At 42.1% G+C, this 18,829-nt stretch overlaps 2 protein-coding genes across 18 annotated transcripts in view; one reads left to right on the top strand and one right to left on the bottom strand.

Annotated features, from left to right (window-relative positions):
• Positions 1–2,021: 2,021 nt before the first annotated feature.
• Positions 2,022–12,313, bottom strand: atg4c (autophagy related 4C, cysteine peptidase). The gene is made up of 11 exons (XM_071346258.1): positions 12,240–12,313; positions 11,695–11,834; positions 10,524–10,607; positions 10,157–10,396; positions 8,599–8,932; positions 7,671–7,741; positions 6,798–6,949; positions 5,406–5,484; positions 4,542–4,618; positions 3,874–3,993; positions 2,022–3,497 (listed from the first exon to the last, which is right to left on the bottom strand). Exons 2-11 carry the CDS (start codon positions 11,768–11,770, stop codon positions 3,330–3,332), a joined length of 1,401 nt encoding a protein of 466 aa, XP_071202359.1. The 5' UTR covers positions 11,771–11,834; positions 12,240–12,313; the 3' UTR covers positions 2,022–3,329.
• A 394-nt stretch (positions 12,314–12,707) lies between these two features.
• The window catches only part of dock7 (dedicator of cytokinesis 7), a 61,627-nt gene continuing 55,505 nt past the window's right edge, over positions 12,708–18,829 (top strand). For all 17 annotated transcript variants that reach the window (XM_071346267.1, XM_071346261.1, XM_071346262.1 and 14 more), the window contains exons 1-4: positions 12,708–12,827; positions 15,987–16,086; positions 16,855–17,030; positions 18,738–18,806. In XM_071346267.1, coding sequence (XP_071202368.1) covers positions 12,790–12,827; positions 15,987–16,086; positions 16,855–17,030; positions 18,738–18,806 — 383 coding nt within the window. In that variant the 5' untranslated portion in view covers positions 12,708–12,789. The remainder of the gene's footprint in view (positions 12,828–15,986; positions 16,087–16,854; positions 17,031–18,737; positions 18,807–18,829) is intronic.

Below are 18,829 nucleotides of genomic sequence, written 5' to 3' on the forward strand. Positions count from 1 at the left end.
GTGAGTCCATGCAACTTATTATGCGACTTGTTAAGCACATTTTTACTCCTGAACTTATTTAGGCTTTCCATAACAAAGGGGTTGAATACTTATTGACTCAAGACATTTCAGCTTTTAATTTTTTATTCATTTGTAAAAATTTGACATTATTGGGTATTGTGTGTAGGCCAGTAACACAAAATATCTTACAATTCAGTCAGTAAAACATCAAAATGTGGAAAAAGTCAAGGGGTGTGAATACTTTCTGAAGGCACTGTATGTATGCGGCTGCCTTAACACACAAACGTACTGTACGCACGCACACGCGCACGCGCACACACATACACCCTGTTTATCTTCCTGTAATCTGTTGGACCAGATTTAATTCCAGTGGATGTGCCCCCTACCATCCATCATCCTGTGCTCTGGGCTGCAGCAGACCTGGCTGGGTATACACAGCGCTGAGTTCATGAAGATGGCCAATATCCAAATTAAACAGCTCTCTGCATTATAAATGCAACATGTTTAATGGCACTGCAAGATCAAAGGTTATGCTGCATCGCAATGATCTAAGGGTTTAACAAGTGCACAATTAAATAAGACTAATCTCAAACATCTACAGTAGAATAGTGGAATGTAACAGGGTTGGATTTACTATGCTGATTTGGCTTAAATACTGTATTTTCATATTTTTCTGTGTGAATGTTTTTTTTTTTTTTACACATCTTGACCCAAACACATTGTATTGAAGGGTCTTACTCTAGCCCTCAGAGACTCCGTCAAACCTGTAGGCCTAGTCCCAAGAACTTGCGTGCTGCCGATTCCGCCAAAACTCTGCTTCATTCCATTCCCGCGCATTAACCGACAAGTCGCCCAAGGGCTGCGTGACCAGCGACACAAGCCATTTCCTCCCGTGAATGACACCAAAATAAAATCTTTATTGAGCGTCTATCTGTGAGCTCCAAACTCTGGGACAGAAAGATGCCTCTCATGGAGTCCCTTTCATGTGAGGAATGTGCTCGGCTGGGCAGATTAGATTTTCTGGAATCCACAATGTCAATGACACTATTGGCAGCTGTGCTCTGTTAAACAGGAGGGCATGGTTGTGTGTGTGTGTGGCTTTGTACAGCCGCTGCATGCCTACTTAGTGTATTTCCCCCGAGCCCATCCATGACTCATTAATCAAATATTCATACATCCCTGTAAATACATGGTGAACACAGCAGTCCCTTACAGCACACAGCAGCAAGCCCCGTGCCCCCCAGCACAACACTCTTTCATGTTCACCTGGGGCCTGAAAAAAATCCACAAATCCTTCCCCTCATAACGTTCCCCCTCCCATGTCATTCCTCTCCACAGCCACAGCACCAAAACATTGCTGCATATTTGATGACTCGATGTCCATCTCTTCATCCACACAGCCAGCCGGTTTGGCCCTAAAAACAGCCTGTTATGTACTGTTCAGACACTTCCTCTAAAATGATGCTATTATGTTCTCTGCCAGCTCTCTGGTTCCTCTCGCTCAGTGAACGGACATGAGAACAGATCCCTGATTCTTCCTCTCGGTCTCTCTTTCCATCCTCACCCCTACCGTGGCATCCTCTCAGAAGGGCAACTTTCCCCCAAAAAATGGGACCTCTGACCCCCTAACCCAAGGCCAAGCTCCTCACAATACAATAATTTGTATTGTACGTGAAAACATGTACAGCATAGCTCAAACGATGGGGGCACAAGAAATATTACCCATGGCAACAGTGCGTCGTTGCGCGAGGATATTTTCTTTTCCTCTGCGGGCGGACACAATCCCAGCCTGTGTCAGAGGGTCACATTTTTCCCGCCGGCTGGTTAATGGGCTGTAGAGATGGTTAGCACATACGATTAGTTTTAATCTAGTACATTTGACTGGGTAATAAACAGTATTTCAACACAACAAGTGTTGTATTATGCATGGCAAAATGAGACAAAACAAATATGTTTTCCCAAGAGATATCTCTCTCTTTAATGCTTGTGAAGAGGTGCACAGATCAGATGAGAAAATCAAAAAGGTTTTATGACTTTATTCTACTTTGCTGCACAGCAGTGTGAGAATCAATACTGTGATAAAGAGATGCATTTTGGGAACATTTTGCAACACGGGTAGAATGTAGCTGTCTTTATGCATTTACAGTTGAACATTTCAATTACATTCAACCCACATAAGAAATTGTGGCTTCTACAAATATCACCATTTAAATGAGATTACTCAATTAACTTAGTATGTGGGTAACGTATATTTAAAGTTCGTAATTATTGTGAAAGTACAAAGAGAAGCAAGGCATTGTACCGGTCACCTCTATAGACGGGTTTGACTGTGACATTGGAAAACCTTTCCATTTAGACAATTCATTTGTTTTGGAAAAAAAATACAAAAAATAAAAATGCATGAACCAAAGTACTGTATCGTTTCAAGGACAATAATCAGAAATTCTCAAATGGCTGTTTGAAAATTCAAAGACGTGTTGAAATGATTTGGCAACCTAAAACTTTTCCTCCTAATGTAAATGTGGTCTCGAAATCATAAGAGTGTAACCCTAGAACATATTTGACCATTAAATCTTCCAGGACTATCAAAGTATTTCTAAACACTTCTAAAAAATAGTCTGTGAATGACACTCTCTTATAGCACTTTACTGTGTTATAAGGCCCAGCTATAGAACAACAGTGATATCCTCACACATAACCTCTGATGACTACCGTCTCCTAACAAATCTTCCAGGACTATCAAAGTATTTCTAAACACTTCTAAAAAATAGTCTGTGAATGACACTCTCCTATAGCACTTTACTGTGTTATAAGGCCCAGCTATAGAACAACAGTGATATCCTCACACATAACCTCTGATGACTACCGTCTCCTAAAGTGCAGAACTGATTTCCTTACAAGGCAAATGTGTTTTATATTTGGCTGAGAGTTTGTTTTCCAATAAGCCAAGGCACCCAATTCTCCATCTGTATCAATAATGCACAGTGTACAAGATACAGTACATCGCATAACCCTCAGTACAACCTCATAGCACTTACAGACCCATGGTATGTTTGTTTGATCCTTTGCCCTATGTTACCGATTTACACAGAACAATCAAAACTAACAGCAACTATCTACAGTATAAGATAACAATTTTAGTATTTTTAGGTTTTGTGTATTAAGTCATGAATGCTGGTGTGAGATTTTTTTTATATTGGCTATGTATTTTCATAATTGTGGAATAGAGAGTCCTGGCCTTGGATAAGCAGGTATCAGTCTGTCTGGTAGTCACTTCGCTGGTCGTTTTAAAAGTCTCTGACCATGACCGTTGACCGCGGCGTTGACCTTCAGAGCAGCACGAAGTCTCCAGCGGTAGCGGCTGCTCTCTGTGGGTCACGGATAAACGGCCATTCCCTCTTCTCCGGGGTCAACTCCGCCGAAAGGTTGTAATCTCTTCCGTGACCTTGCATGAAAGTGAATGCTGGGTATTTCTCATTCGCTGATGGCAGCAACACCTGATACACAAACACAGACACAAAGAATGTTATATAAAAGCCTAAAAAGTTTAATTGAGTTAAGAAGCGAGCATCCTGCATGAAAGCAACAGACACAGTTGTAGGGCAGGGATGGGAGCAGGGAGAGGGGACTGCCTCAGATTAACAGCTAAATAGTGCCACCAGATGGCCAGTTCATTTAACTTCTCTTAGACATTCAAACTACTGTATAATACGGTCATTATAGCAGACACTTTTATCTACAGTTAACACATATATGCTTTCCTCTCACTCACGTTCTATGCTTTCATATTGGGTATTAATTTATCTGATGACAATGATTAAGAAATAAACTAAGATGATTTTGACTAAATAGTAAAGCCTTTAGTTCACCCACCTTGGACAGTTCGTGGCTGATTGTCTGGTAGTCCTGGACACTTCTAGAGTAAAAGCCTATGGTACAACTGGGGTCCATCTTACTGAAAGGCATCTTCTTTGGCGACGGGCAATGATACGACTAAAAATACAAAATGTTCGCTGTGTCAAATTGACAACAATTATTATCACTGGTTATTTAAAAAAATATGGTTTAATTGATCGTGATAATACAGTGAAGTATTGAAGATAAGTATGAAATAGGTAGGAAAGTTTATGAATATAAAATGTTATGTTTTATGAATGCAATGAAATTCAAATTCATCTGTTGTCACACACTCAGACTGCTGAAAATAAAAAAATCTAGCTCTGTTTCTGGTCTCTTGTCCCACTGTGTGCTGGTTCTACAGCCAAGCATCAGGAGAAGTTTCAATGCAGTAGTCAATGATAAATGCAGGTTTTTATGTGTTCTACTGCTGAAATATTCAGGATCATAGTATCTGAGCCTCTCTATATTCTCCATATTTCTCCTCCACAGCAGCCTCACATATCTGAGTAGCAAATAAATCAGCAGCCAGGGACTCAGTAATTGAACGGGGGCTGCTTTAGGATTCATACCCTTAAGTACTAACAGAAACTATTAAATTCACATTACTGAGCCCCAGTCAGCTCAGTGTAATTTCCCATTACCTGAAGAGGGAAATGGTTAGTGCTGACATCCACAAAAGACTGACAGTAATGAGGGTCCATGTAAATCAAGCTGTCATCTGCAAGGACAAAACAAAAGACAAGTTATTCAAAAACATCTGATTATTACAAACGCTACCACGCCGACGAGCGACGACATACTCCTTCCCTCCAATTTCTATGCAGGAAAGTCATTTCGCTAGGCTACTGTTAGCATTCTTACAGTCAAAAACGCCTCCTGTTTTTTAATATCGACCAGGGTGGATTCAACTCTGCATAATCAAATGCTGTTGTACAAGCACATTTTTTCCTCCCGGCCGCAGAAAGGGGGCTGTCCTTAGATTTTTGTGTGGGGAAATTACTTTTACAAACACGCAATTATATTCGTCCATTTACATATGATGTATGCGGGCCGGAGTCGACGCTTGGCAGGGAGAATGTATTGCTTGTCATTTAGACATCATCCGGCACTTCATTTCAAATTGGTAAAATGTAAATGTGTAAATATTGACTGCCAAGATGTACAACTGAAGGCTCCTCCCGTCCACTGAAGGTGATGGAGAGTGGCTCACTTTGGGGCCCCGCTGGATGGATGAGAATGAAATGATATGCATAATGTCTCCTATGGAAATCAATTACGGACACAACTTCGGATGTTTACCCCTTGTGATAAATGAGTAGGGCTTTGATGGGTCAGAGAAAATAAAATAAGAACTGTTTCACACACACTCACACTCCTCACAAACACAAATGCATTAACTTAGTCTCTTTATACAGAGAGAAGAGAGGAGGGGGACAGTATGGTAAATTATCTCCACTGCCCTCTAGTCTTTAGTCCTCTGGTTGGTTTCTGGGTGAAACACTAACCTTGAAAGCCCACGAAGTAGCAGGCCTGTTTGGGCTTGCCCCCGATGATACCAATACAGTACTCCAGACTCAATATGCTCTGAGGAGGATGGAGACCAGGGGACACACGGTCAAATACTCAGCCATATAGAACAGGCTTACGTACTGCTGTAGCTAATACTGTCTCTAGGTTTATATTCAGAAATATGCATTATAACAGGTTTACGTACTGCTGTAGCTAATACTGTCTCTAGGTTTATACTCAGCCATATGCATTATAACAGGTTTATGTACTGCTGTAGCTAATGCTGTCTCTAGGTTTATACTCAACCATATGCATTATAACAGGTTTATGTACGGCTGTAGGTAATGCTGTCTCTAGGTTTATACTCAGCCATATGCATTATAACAGGTAATGCTGTCTACTGTCTCCCTGCTATCATATCTAAATTAGCTGAGAAGGGGGAACTACTACTCATGAGTAGCTGTGCTGGTAAAGCCTTTTTTTCTTAATAGCAAATCATTTCTGTGTAACAAGTAAGTACCTTACTGTAATTATTTGAAATTAAAATGGTAAAATGTAACAAAAATAGCTTCGTAGCAAAGAGCAATTTCTCATCCAATAATTTTGATAAGACTGTCTGGGAAAACTGAAAAAATAGCTGTTATTGGCAGAGAAGTTTGGAACTCATTCTTATTGGTCTAACTAATTTACCACCTGGTGATGTCACCAGGCAGGCCAAAACTCCATCCCACCAAAACAGGCTGAAATATCAGGCGGTCTTTTCAAACAACTCTTATACTAAAAGGGCATTATCATAATTTTCACAATTTCACAATATTATTCCAACCTCATTGTGGAAAAATATATAAAACACAGGTCAATCACGTTTTTGACTGCACTGGGCCTTTAAGACAAAATAAATTAAGAAATTTGCACACTATATGTGCTTCCAACAATTGAATGGGTAAACTTCATCAGCAACGTTACAGCAACGAAGTGAAAAAAATCGAAACTGAAGGCGTGGTTGAAGCGTTGATGAAGTTCACCCATTCAATTGTTGGGAGGACATTAAGTATAGTGTGGGACTTTATTTTCATACAGTTTATTCACCTTTACTCTTCAAACATTTCTGGGTGTGTGTCTGCTCATACTTTTTATTAGGTCACTTCCCTGCAGACACGACCTTTAACCTGAATCTGGAATTCAAAATATAGTACTGCGTATGTATTTTTGCTAACACACAGGCTCTCTGATTAGGTTAGAGATCCCTTTGTCTGATATAACATAGCGGTAGTAAGTGTATGTGTTTTCTGGACATTCACAATTAGTGATTTTAAAATCACAACTCACTCAAATCTACATTCTAGACAGGATCATCCTACAAGGGTTAGGGCTATTGTTTTTCCCACCTTGACAAAGCTGAAGTACTCTGGGTTGATCTTCTCTCCCCCCAGTCGAACTGGGATGAAGATGATGACCGCCCGGCTGTCAGTAAGGGGCAGGGCATCCGCTCCCCCAGCCACACACGACTGGTGGCTATCGATGACATCAGCATTGTAAACTATAGGGGATCAATACCAGAGGTCAGACAGGGGTCAAATGCCTGCCTGGTCATCTGCCTGCCTCTAAACCCTGCTATCACACACTGAAGGACATTTGCAATGATCATGAATGTTCTTATTATAAAGTGAACATTTCTAACAGATGCAGTCGAGTGTTATTACACAGGTAACCTATAGAGCAACTTCTGTACTCAACTCTCTCACCCAGGTCTCCAATCATAAGTGTGTCTGCATTCTGTACAGTAGTGAGAGTGTAATCCACTGCTGCTGTCCACATCTCATTCTTATAGTGCCCTACTACTGAACCCATACTGATCCCCTCACACACTGGGAGAGTCTAGATCCTGCAGCTCTCATCTTAACATTCTCCTCTCTCCGTCACACAACCAGTCCCAATCACTCGCTGTTGAGAATAACGACTTCATTCAAAATCCAGGTTATTGGAGGGAGGACGATTTAGGACAGGGGGGGTTGGAGGAGGTGGTTAGCCTCCTTTCACCTCTGTACCACTCTCCTGGCCAGCTCTCTCTCTCTCGACCCATCCCCTTCTCTACCCATCCTTCCTCGATCCTCTCTGTCCATCTAGTCTCTCTCTCTCCTCCGTCTCTCTCCTCCCTGGCTCTCTCTCCATTCCAGCTCTATATACATTGTCCTTCTACACTGTGTTTCTCCTGATGAGATGCCCAGACCCTGGGCCCAGAGGAGGTTCATCTGTCATACCTGTACAGTCCTGGGAGACATAAGCAGTTATGCCCGACAGCCCAGGGTCTGTTGCCTCCTCTACAGCTTTTCTAAGAGCGAAAGAGAGGGAAAGATAGTTATTTGGTGGCCACCAAGAATGTGTGAAACAGCATTAATATAACCCTAGAACCAGACCCACCTCAGGATGTGTGAAACAGCATTAATATAACCCTAGAACCAGACCCACCTCAGGATGTGTGAAACAGCATTAATATAACCCCAGAACCAGACCCACCTCAGGATGTGTGAAACAGCATTAATATAACCCTAGAACCAGACCCACCTCAGGATGTGTGAAACAGCATTAATATAACCCTAGAACCAGACCCACCTCAGGATGTGTGAAACAGCATTAATATAACCCTAGAACCAGACCCACCTCAGGATGTGTGAAACAGCATTAATATAACCCTAGAACCAGACCCACCTCAGGATGTGTGAAACAGCATTAATATAACCCTAGAACCAGACCCACCTCAGGATGTGTGAAACAGCATTAATATAACCCCAGAACCAGACCCACCTCAGGATGTGTGAAACAGCATTAATATAACCCTAGAACCAGACCCACCTCAGGATGTGTGAAACAGCATTAATATAACCCTAGAACCAGACCCACCTCAGGATGTGTGAAACAGCATTAATATAACCCTAGAACCAGACCCACCTCAGGATGTGTGAAACAGCATTAATATAACCCTAGAACCAGACCCACCTCAGGATGTGTGAAACAGCATTAATATAACCCTAGAACCAGACCCACCTCAGGATGTGTGAAACAGCATTAATATAACCCTAGAACCAGACCCACCTCAGGATGTGTGAAACAGCATTAATATAACCCTAGAACCAGACCCACCTCAGGATGTGTGAAACAGCATTAATATAACCCTAGAACCAGACCCACCTCAGGATGTGTGCCACCACGGCAGGGCCATACCAGTCCCCTGCCCGTTTCCCAGACACCAGGCCTAACTCCACCAGTCTGTGGACACCCAGCTGTGCCTGAGGACTGTCCCCAAGCCAGGACACCAGGGTGCGGTGGTAGACCTCCCTCTGGTGGATGTCAGCCTCCTCCGCTCTTCCAGGGGCCCCTGGAGCATGAAGCATTGGTCCTGGGTCCGAGGGCCTCTCTCCCTGCAGTGAGGCCTCCAGGCTGGCCACCAGACGCTTGGCTGCACTGGTGGTCCAGGTCTCTGTGTCCAGAGGCTGGAGGGCCAACGCCTCCGACCACGTCCATTCTGAGGCACACAGACAGAGGAGGGTCAAAGGGATTTTTTTAACATCTGGTATATCTTTTCCATTTTGTTAGTTGAACACTCTGCTATCGAAGGAAATCATTTAAATATTAAAACATTTGTATGAGGCACTTATGTTCAGCAAATATGCCAATATCTTGAGAAAACTAAATGTAAGCCACATTCAGCACAAGAAAGCTACAGCAAATGGTACTGGCGTTCTGGCTCTCAACTCGACCGCAGAAATGATCAAACTGAAAATATATACACAAGTATTTGGCCTGTTGTCAATGACAACCACATTCTCCAGACCAAAGACTCTTAGAATATAGAGTTTCAGAACTCAGGGAAATAAAGTTCTGGCTTAAATCTTCTGCTAAAACAGATAGTCGAGTTTGACTTTAAATAAGAGAATGAGAAAACCCTATTGTATAATAGTCCAATTATAGGCCTCTCAGTATGTCCAGTATTTCACTTTTACAGCGTTTTAGCCCTACAAACAGGGTGGGCACCTGGGGTGGCGAGGGTGTGAGTGGCCAATGCCATAAAGGAGACGGACTTGGGCACGAGGCAGTAACATAATGACCTTGCAGAGTGAATGAAAGATATTTATTGATCAATTTCAGTTCTTTAAGTGGCCATTAGTCATTTTATAGCTTAAAATATTTATTTAATGACATACTGTATTTCACATTCAGTGGAAGAACAAGTTAAATATTGTTTTCTAAATGGTTGCATTAAAATGGTAGTAAATTAGTTTCCTATTCACTAGTGTGAATCTCAAGAGATCCTACTCTGAAGAACAGAGAATGCACTTCAATGACGAAACTCATTAAATTATGAAATTCTCAGATATTGTTTGACAAAGGAATGAGGAACCAAGGACTTTCCCATTTTTAGTAATAGTTATAAGGGTCATACTATAAACTTGGATTGCATTCATTAGGGCACGCAACAGAAAATGTATTTTATTTTTTTGCAATGGAAAACTAAAATAAGTATTTCTTACTGGACCAGGGGTGTACTCATCAGTGCACAACATAGCAAACCATTGCAAGAAAGCAACTATAGAAACTGTAGCAATATAAATTCTTATTGGACAATTTCAGGTTAGTCCCTCACCGTTTGCTTCCGTTTGAATACACCTCTGGTAGTCCCCATTTCAAAAGGTTTTCTTCCATTTAGTGCCTAATGAACACAACCCTGGCCCACTGCCATCCCACTGACCTCTGCCCAGGAAGTGTAGTATGAGGGCCTGAGCCAGCATCATTTGTCCCGCCCTCAGCATACAGCCCCAGCCACAGTCAGAGGTTAGGGAGGAGCCTGGCAGGGCAGGGAACTCCTCTCTGTAGGTCAACCACACACGGGAAGCAAAGTCCCTCCGGAAGGCCTCCACGTCGTCACCCCCTGTGGCGAGGGGTGCATCACAGACCTCAGTGCTGCAGCTCTCTGTTGGGCTATCCTCATCTGATCAATGAAATCACATTCAATCAGATCAATCACATATTGAAAAGGAGCCAGTGAGTAAGAGTCTATTCGGAAAGGGAACACAGCAATGCAGACCGAAATTCAGTATGTGTGTGTGTTACCTTACCGTCAGCCTTAAAATGGTAGCATTTCCCCAGGAGGAACACTGGGGAATTTCTGCTAAAGTAGGTTTTTGACTTCAAAGCCCAACCTAAAGATCAGAATGAAATATTTAATTAGCCATAGGGTGGGTAGTTGTGAATGAACTCAGTAGCTTAGTTGGTAGATCATGGATAAAAGCATATGCCAAATGGCATATATTATTATACTGAACAAAAATATAAAACGCAACATGCAACAATTTCAAAAGATTTTACTGAGTTACAGTTCATATACAGAAATCAGTCAATTGAAATAAACTCATTAGGCTCCAATCTATAGATTTCACATGACTGGGAATACAGATACACATCGGTTGGTCAAAGACCCCTTAAAAAAAGGTAGGGGCGTGGATCAGAAAACCCGTCAGTACAACACATTTCCTTCGCATAGAGTTGATCAGGCTGTTGATTGTGGGCCTCAGGATCTCGTCAAGGTATCTCTGTGCATTCAAATTGCCACCGATAAAATGCAATTGTGTTTGTTGTCCGTAGCATATGCCTGCCCATACCATAACCCCACCTCCACCATGGGGCACCCTGTTCACAACGTTGACATCAGCTCGCCCACATGATGCCATACACGTGGTCTGCGGTTGTGAGGCCGGTAGGACGTACTGACAAATTCTCTAAAACGACGTTGGAGGCAGTTTATGCTCTGGCAACAGCTATGGTGGACATCCCTGGGGTCAGCATGCCAATTGCACACTCCTTCAAAACTTGAGACATATGTGGTATTGTGTTTTGTGACAAAACTGCACATTTTAGAGTGGCCTTTTATTTTTCACAGTACAAGGTGTACCTGTGTTATGATCATCTATCTGAAACACAGATAGTATTGCTAGGGTCAGACAGAGGATCCGTATAGAAATGATATGGAGTATAAACACATGCTTGAGAAGCTGCAGTCAGCCACAATTGATTATTATCTTATCAGAATAATCACACATGCTCTGATAATTATCACATCTATCATGTGCTGAAGCGAATGACAACTCAGCTGACAGCTGTTAAATCTTACAAAGACTGTTTTAAATTTCCGTGGTCAATTAACTTAAATCAGAAGGATTGAGACAGCAACCTGTAGAGGATAACAGGAGCCTAAAGGGGAGTCTCGAATAACCATTACGATGCACTTACTGTACTTCACATTGTGCCATGCTGACAAGAACTTTGTCTTCAATTTCTCCACCTCATCAGTCCCTTTATTCTCCATTTTGACCACCGGGAAATTGAACTCATCCCAGCGTAGTTAACAATCTCACTGTCTTCCTGAAATGCTTCATTTGAAAGGACAAGACATTCATTTATTTTGTCGTTTTAGTTAAAGACAAAGGGCTTGAATTGAAAAGGTAACGTTACAGAGTTGCCGACTAGCAGTTTACCAACATTAAACCCCCAGCTAGCTACCTAATCTCTACCCCCATCCAACTCCTTATGGAAGTGTCATGGCAAACATGTTTGGATTGACAATGAAAGCAATTGAGTTGGCAAGAGCGCAAACAGTTAGCTAGCTAACGTTAGCGAGCTAATTTACACATTGTTCAGCTAGTTAGCAGTCACGCGAATAATTTAACTTTGCGTTCAGTCTCCGGTATAACAACATACATCCGGGACTCGTTCGAATACATTTATACATGTCAAATAATTTAACATAAAAGTTCGTATTTCAGTTTGATACTTACTGTGTATCTAGCTTAACCAGCTCCCAGTGTTTACATTTTTGAGGAAGCAACCACAAGCCAAGCACGCGACTCTCGCGGTGTTTGCGTCATTCTGCAACGTAAATGTGCTGCGCGGCTACTACAAGCACATAATCTCTTTTACAGTCACATTCATTCATTCATTCAGTTAAATTGTTGGTGCTGACCTAATTTTAAATTGATCCATTACTTACAATTCACTTTTAGGGTGCCAAAACATTCCATCCCCAGAAATGCTTTATAGTCAGACAATGTATTGGGACTTGCATGATATTCAATAATCCATTGAGGTTGTGATAAACTATTTGAAAATGAAATTTTATTCAACAGTAAATATGTGCCAAATGGCATTATGAAACTTGTATTAATTCCGTTTTTGGTGTCATACAACTACAGTCTGTCTAACCTCTGGCAGGGTGTGTTCGTGTGCGCCTGCTTTATGAGGTTTACGGTAGCTATTCCCAGTCTCTTTTTTCCAGCAGCTGAGAGTAGTGGAAAGCCTGTGAATCCAAGCACATCAGCGGCTACAGCTATGGCTGAGCGCCGCGCATTCGCCCAAAAAATCAGCAGGTAAGGGAGTTACTTCTAACTTTTACAGTGATTGCACTGACAGAGTCCCCCGTTCAAGCTATGCCGTTTTCAATCTTTAAAAACCTATCGTCCTCTGCGCTCTATTTCAAGGCAAAGCCATTGGCAATTAAGGCCCAGCCAGCTAGCATCCATCCAAGTTAGCTGTCGTTAGCCATATCAAAGATGCTCCAGTGACCCGCCCATAGAGAACAGGGGTCTGTTTTTCGCAATGTTATTTTTGTCTCGTGCGGTTACATACGGGTTTGAAATGTACCTTTGACATCTATCGTACTATCAATTCCAACCATTATCTTTCTTTACAAGGATTTAGCTAAGTATTCATTGGACTGCGTGTAGACTACTAGAAAATCCGTAGTAACGTTAGACAACTGAGCTACTTTGGTGGCTACGGCTGGGTGGTTGCCACTGACACATCGACGAGACTTCATTGACACCGTAGTAAACAATACAGTAGCTAAAATCGTCATGGAGAATGTTAACTAGTTTACCTGTAAAAGCCCGACATGATCAAACCTATCTGCCCCAGTTAAATGTATGCATTCAGATCAAATACGTCTATTGAAACGAACAAAGGGCTTTGTGTCAATTTCCGTTGCTTGCTGTGCATACCAGTGGAATTAAAGCTGGATGTAAAACAATGGAGTAGAAAATGGGTCATATCTCACATGCGAAGAAAGAGTTTGGTTACCCCTTTGCTATATCATAAACAAGCCATCACAACATCCAACTGTTGATTGATTGTTATTGTCAAACTGAAACTGCCAAATCACCATGAAGTAGCTAGCCAGATTATGTTGCACAAATCACACTTAACCCGTATGTGGTAGAGCAAATGAATAAGACACCTTTAAGCAGTATTTAGTCCCCCCATCAAACGTTTTACAGGACAGCAGTCTGTGCCAGGAGGCAAATTATAGGCCTATTCATAATGATTATTGTGGCTGTGGGGTTGGTTTCAGTTTAGGAGCGACTAGTGTCTGCAGTATTGTGACATTTGCCAAGCCATGAGTGTAAAAAGGAGTCTATGAAGCAGTTGTTAACATAAAGTACATAGGCCGACCAAGAATGTCTGCACAAATAAAGAAGAGGGAAACAAATAAGTGATTTATGAACATAACCCTTATATAGAAAGTAATCACACACACACGTCTTACTATATTTTAAGACTTTTTGGGAACAACAATTGATTCCCCTTTTAAAATCCTATTTTCCCTTAACCTTAAACCTAACCTTTAAGACTAAAATAGCCATTTTGCAAGTTAGGACTGAAAAAATGTACTTCTGGTACTCACAAGAATAGTAAAACACACACATACATTATGGTTGATCTCAGACCTCCATGCTTGATGAAGTAGCACCCCCACCCCCAAAGGATCATGGTTTATCTGTGAGGGTTTTTGGAAAGCTCTGCCTTTAGTTTATTCAGATCAGATGGATAAAGCAATGTGATGACATCTGGTAATATTTAGAAATTACTGACAGAATGAGAGTAAGAATAGCAGGTATTTTATCCATCATGTCTTCTGTTGTTGCTGTGAGTCTGGCTGTCTTTTTTTATTAGGAGGACTGGGGGAGTATGGCTCTATTCTGTATATTGTCTGATCTGAACAACAGTATTTCTGTTCAGTCTTTGCTTCCCAAATGTCATCTCAGAAAGTCTAAACTTTTTGGAAGACTTTAGAGACAGTGAGGCCTGTTCAAAGTCCCTTTTCAGCTTTGGAGTTGAGACTGAGGTTCAGATCTGTCTCATTAAGTCAGGCCAAAACAATGTCTGATTGTGTTTTGCATTTAAAGCCGCAATATGTAACATTTTGGGCAACCTGACCAAATTCACATAGAAATGTGTTGTATACATCTGTAATTCTCATTGAAAGCATGTCTAAAAAGTGGTAGATTTTTTTCCTGAGCTCTTTCTATGCTTTCCATTAAGTTTAGTTTTTGCTTTACTTTCAGTTTTATATTACTTTTTACTATCAGTTTGGTTTTACTTTCAATTATAGATCTATAACTCATATTTCTATGTGAATTTGGTCTGGTCGTCCAAAAAGTTACATATTGCAGCTTTAAGTGTGTGTGTGTGTGTGAGGTGACCTTGTGTTCCTCCAGTGTTCCAAATGATGCAAGGAGCGCACTAGCCTGCCTGTATCATGCTGTCTGTTCCTTCTCTCCTGTCCTGAGCAGTGACCAGGCAGGCTTAATAAAGGTCCTGAATATAAGCCCTGGCAGCAGAACCGTGCTATGTATTGTAGCTGGTTCAGTGCATCTGCCTGTTATCCAGGTGACAGCACTGCAGTAGCCACCAGTATATCTAGGCCAAGCCTACATCATAATGTCTTTCCTGAGTTGGAAAGTTATAAGCTGTATTTACACTTGCCTGAGATTCAGAAATTCATTCATGATATTGGCCTAGCTTTCTGTTACCTTTTCTCTGACCTAACCTGCCTCTGGTCACCCTCTCATCCTCTCTCCATTTCTTCAAGTTCCTCATGTGACATTTTGTAATTTGTTGTTTGTTTGTGCCTCCCTCCCTGGGCTAGTGCTGCGTAGTTGTTTTGTTCAAGGGCACGAGGAGGGGTTTTGATGGTGGCTGTGATTTAAAGGCACACAGAGTGGTGCAGTCAGTCAGCAGCAGTTGCCTAGCCAAGCGCTTTGTGTTGCTGACGGAGGTCCAGGGGATTTTATTTGTTCTCTCTCTGTGGTGTGATATAGTGCCGTATCAGAGGGGGCAGTAAGGCCACCAGCAGGGCCAGGGAGAGAGAGAGCCCTGAGCCACAGCAGGGACCATAATAGTAATGTTTGGCCCACAACAGAACTGCTGGACTTGACTACTGTACCTGACCTGCAGAGTGACCAGACCACTGCAGTTAATGGCCTTCTCTAATAACGTATTCCGCTTACACACTGCCCTGTCTTTCGCTTGCCCTTTTCAAACTCGTGTATGAGATGGCTTTACCGTAAGCAGCCTGGAGGCATCGTCTATGACTGTGTTGAATATAAGCAAAGCCTAGATCGAATAGATAAGATATATAGCCACAAGCTATAGGCTTACATGTTTTATCTGAGTCTGTTACCTGTTTGGCGTAATGTAACACGACAGCTTAACATTCACTGCTAAGCTTCTCCCTCTCTTCCCTGCAGAACTGTAGCAGCCGAGGTGAGAAAACAGATCGCTGGTCAGTATGGGGGCTCCCCACAGCTCCTCAAGAACCTCAACGTGGGTGCCGCCGCCAGCAACACCGTAAGTACCTACACACAATGCATCTTAGTGTTCAGGGAGGGAAATAGGGTTGGAGTGTATCTGCTAACAGTTGAGGTCCATTCTTCACACCCTCTCACCCCTATTATAGTGTGGTCAGGGACTACACGGCCTGGCCCATCCCACCAGTAAGTGTTTGCTGAGGCAGCCCATTGACTTTTAGTGACCTTGTGCCAAAATAATATAGCCCTAATGGTGTTCTCTCCCTAGTCCCGACTACCGCTGAGCTGAAGGAGCAAATAACCATCCTTAATTAGGCTAAAGCTGACTGTTTAATTCAACTGTGAACGGATTGTGTTTGTGTTCTAAATTCCCCCCAAAAGCTTTAACTGTACTTAGTGAGGAATTAGACTCCCCCTGGGTGCTTTGTTTTAGAAATAGACAGAAGCAAGCCTATAAAGCCATTAGACTATGCCTGAGGTGGTTTGCTTGCCAGTACTTGCTTTTCCAGTTACATCAGGGTTTGTGAGCATTTCCTCAGTGATCCAAAGTGTCTGTCTGCCAATATAAAATATATGGTTCCCTGAAAGTTTTGATTTGTTTTAAAAAGGTTCCATGGCTAGAACTTGTCTTGTGACATGCATCAAGCCACAGGATTGTCTGACAGCTAAGTGTTGATATTTCTTTGCTAGTAATCCAGCTGGACTTTTTGGGGATGATTTATTTTTGGCAGCTAACCCAGTTTCATAGGCAGGCCTATTAAGATCTGATTTGGCACTCACTCACACAGCCTTTCCTCTCTGTTTCCAGGTTCCTCTCACAGAGGCAGTGGAGCCGGTGGACTTTGAGGAGTACCTCATCACCCATCCCCCCATCATCGAGTCGGGCCCCCTGAGGGACCTCATCGATTTCCCCCCGGATGACATCGAAGTGGTATACACCCCCAGAGAGTGTCGTACCGTGGGACAGGCCGTGCCTGAGGAAGGGTAGGTGCTGCTGGGGACGGCTCTACTGTCTGGGTTAGAGTTGGTACTGAGGCGCATCAATCAGCTTCATCAACCAATAACATTTATTTATAAAGCTCTTTTTACATACAGTTGTCACAAATTGCTTTACACTACAAAAAAAAGAAGAAAAGGGAAACAAAGTACAGTGTACTGCAAAAGCTCATAACCCCTCAAATCAAAACCCTAAACAAACTGTGGAAAACCCCACTGTAACACTCCACATCTTTCCAACTGCTGGAGCTTGATGGAGATATCCCCTCATCAGCAAGGCAGGAAGCACCATACTGAACCAGTAGAGTCTGTATTATCAGTAGAGATGTTGTCGGGGCCCTCTAGCTATAGAAGTAGGCCTACATCAGGTCTAACTAACTCTAGTACAGCAAATGGATGTTTCTCAGATCCTCTAACCTGATTTACACACATTGATTTACCCAATGAATAAAGCAAATAACTGATCTGGTTTGGCGTGTGTCACATAGATGCAGTCAAAAGAAAACATTGAACCTGACAAAAACAATTGAATTGCTATGGAAACACGTGGGGGAAATATCACTTGTCTCATTACCCCCCAGCAAAATTAGCCTTCATATCGGCTGTTGTTTATGTGTATTTCACACTATGTTTAGGTAGAAATCGGTGTATAATGATTGCATGGATGTCAACACCAATACGTTTATGTCATCGTCACCAATCACCTGCGTTACAGTTAAAAACGACTGACCACTACCATCGATTTAGCTATGCTAACCAGCTTATACGAATGGGAGTTAGCATTTAGCAGTCACTTCTTCTAAACCTGAAAAGGGACCACTTTTACATGTTATGCAGCAAAAATAGCCAAATATTTCAAAATTGGACTTAAGTAACCACTGTTGTGGGCCTGTTACAATTCCCTAAATCATAATGGATTTGACGAATATCTACTTTGGTGCACATTCAACAAACCTGATTTTACAATCTGGTCAGTGGAATGTCTGCGTTCCATTGACTCCTTTACGGCATCTATAGAATTGCCTCTCACTTGATAGGCTAGTAGAGATAAGATTGCTGTGGCTCCTGTTACTACCATAGAAATAGAACGGGCGTCGGGAAAAGTCAATGATGGTATAATGGGTGGACTGGCGGCCATTGCAAGTGTACTCATAGAGGCAAAGCAGGAAGTGTACCCATCAAACTGTGCTATGATTTGTTGAATAAACTCAGCTGACAATACAAAAAATACATTCCATTGCATGAGCCACATTGGTTAGCATCATTTTAAATGAAAGTTCTACATTACCATGGAAATTATTGCATCACAATACCAGGCAGCCCATGAGTACCCATGAGTTTACCAGTCAAATTGCCAGGGTTAGAGGTTGCAAGACAGTTTTATTAATTATCTTACTATGGCTGCCATTGCTACCATCCTCTATACAGACAGGACATTTGCTGCAGTATAGCGATTCATTAGCGTTATTGATTTAACACTGTTTGTTGATGGTGTCTGATGGCTGCAGCCTGGGGTCTGGTAAGATATAAATGTGTTGTCTAAACAGACGTGAAACTGACAGAAATGAGTATTTGTCAGGTAAAATAGGTCATTGCGTTTGCTTTATTGATTGCGTTTCTATCTGAACGTTTAACTTCAATGAATACACCCCTGGTGTAACTGGGACTGAAATGCTGTGTCTCTTTGTGTTCCAGGGACAATGACGCCCACGTCAGAGACTGTGTCAGGTCCTACACTGAGGACTGGGCCATCGTCAACAGAAAGTAAGGCTCCTCTCTGTTATTTA

The sequence above is a fragment of the Salvelinus alpinus genome, chromosome 16 (genome assembly GCF_045679555.1).
Source record: "Salvelinus alpinus chromosome 16, SLU_Salpinus.1, whole genome shotgun sequence".
In the NCBI taxonomy this organism is placed as follows: Eukaryota; Metazoa; Chordata; class Actinopteri; order Salmoniformes; family Salmonidae; genus Salvelinus; species Salvelinus alpinus.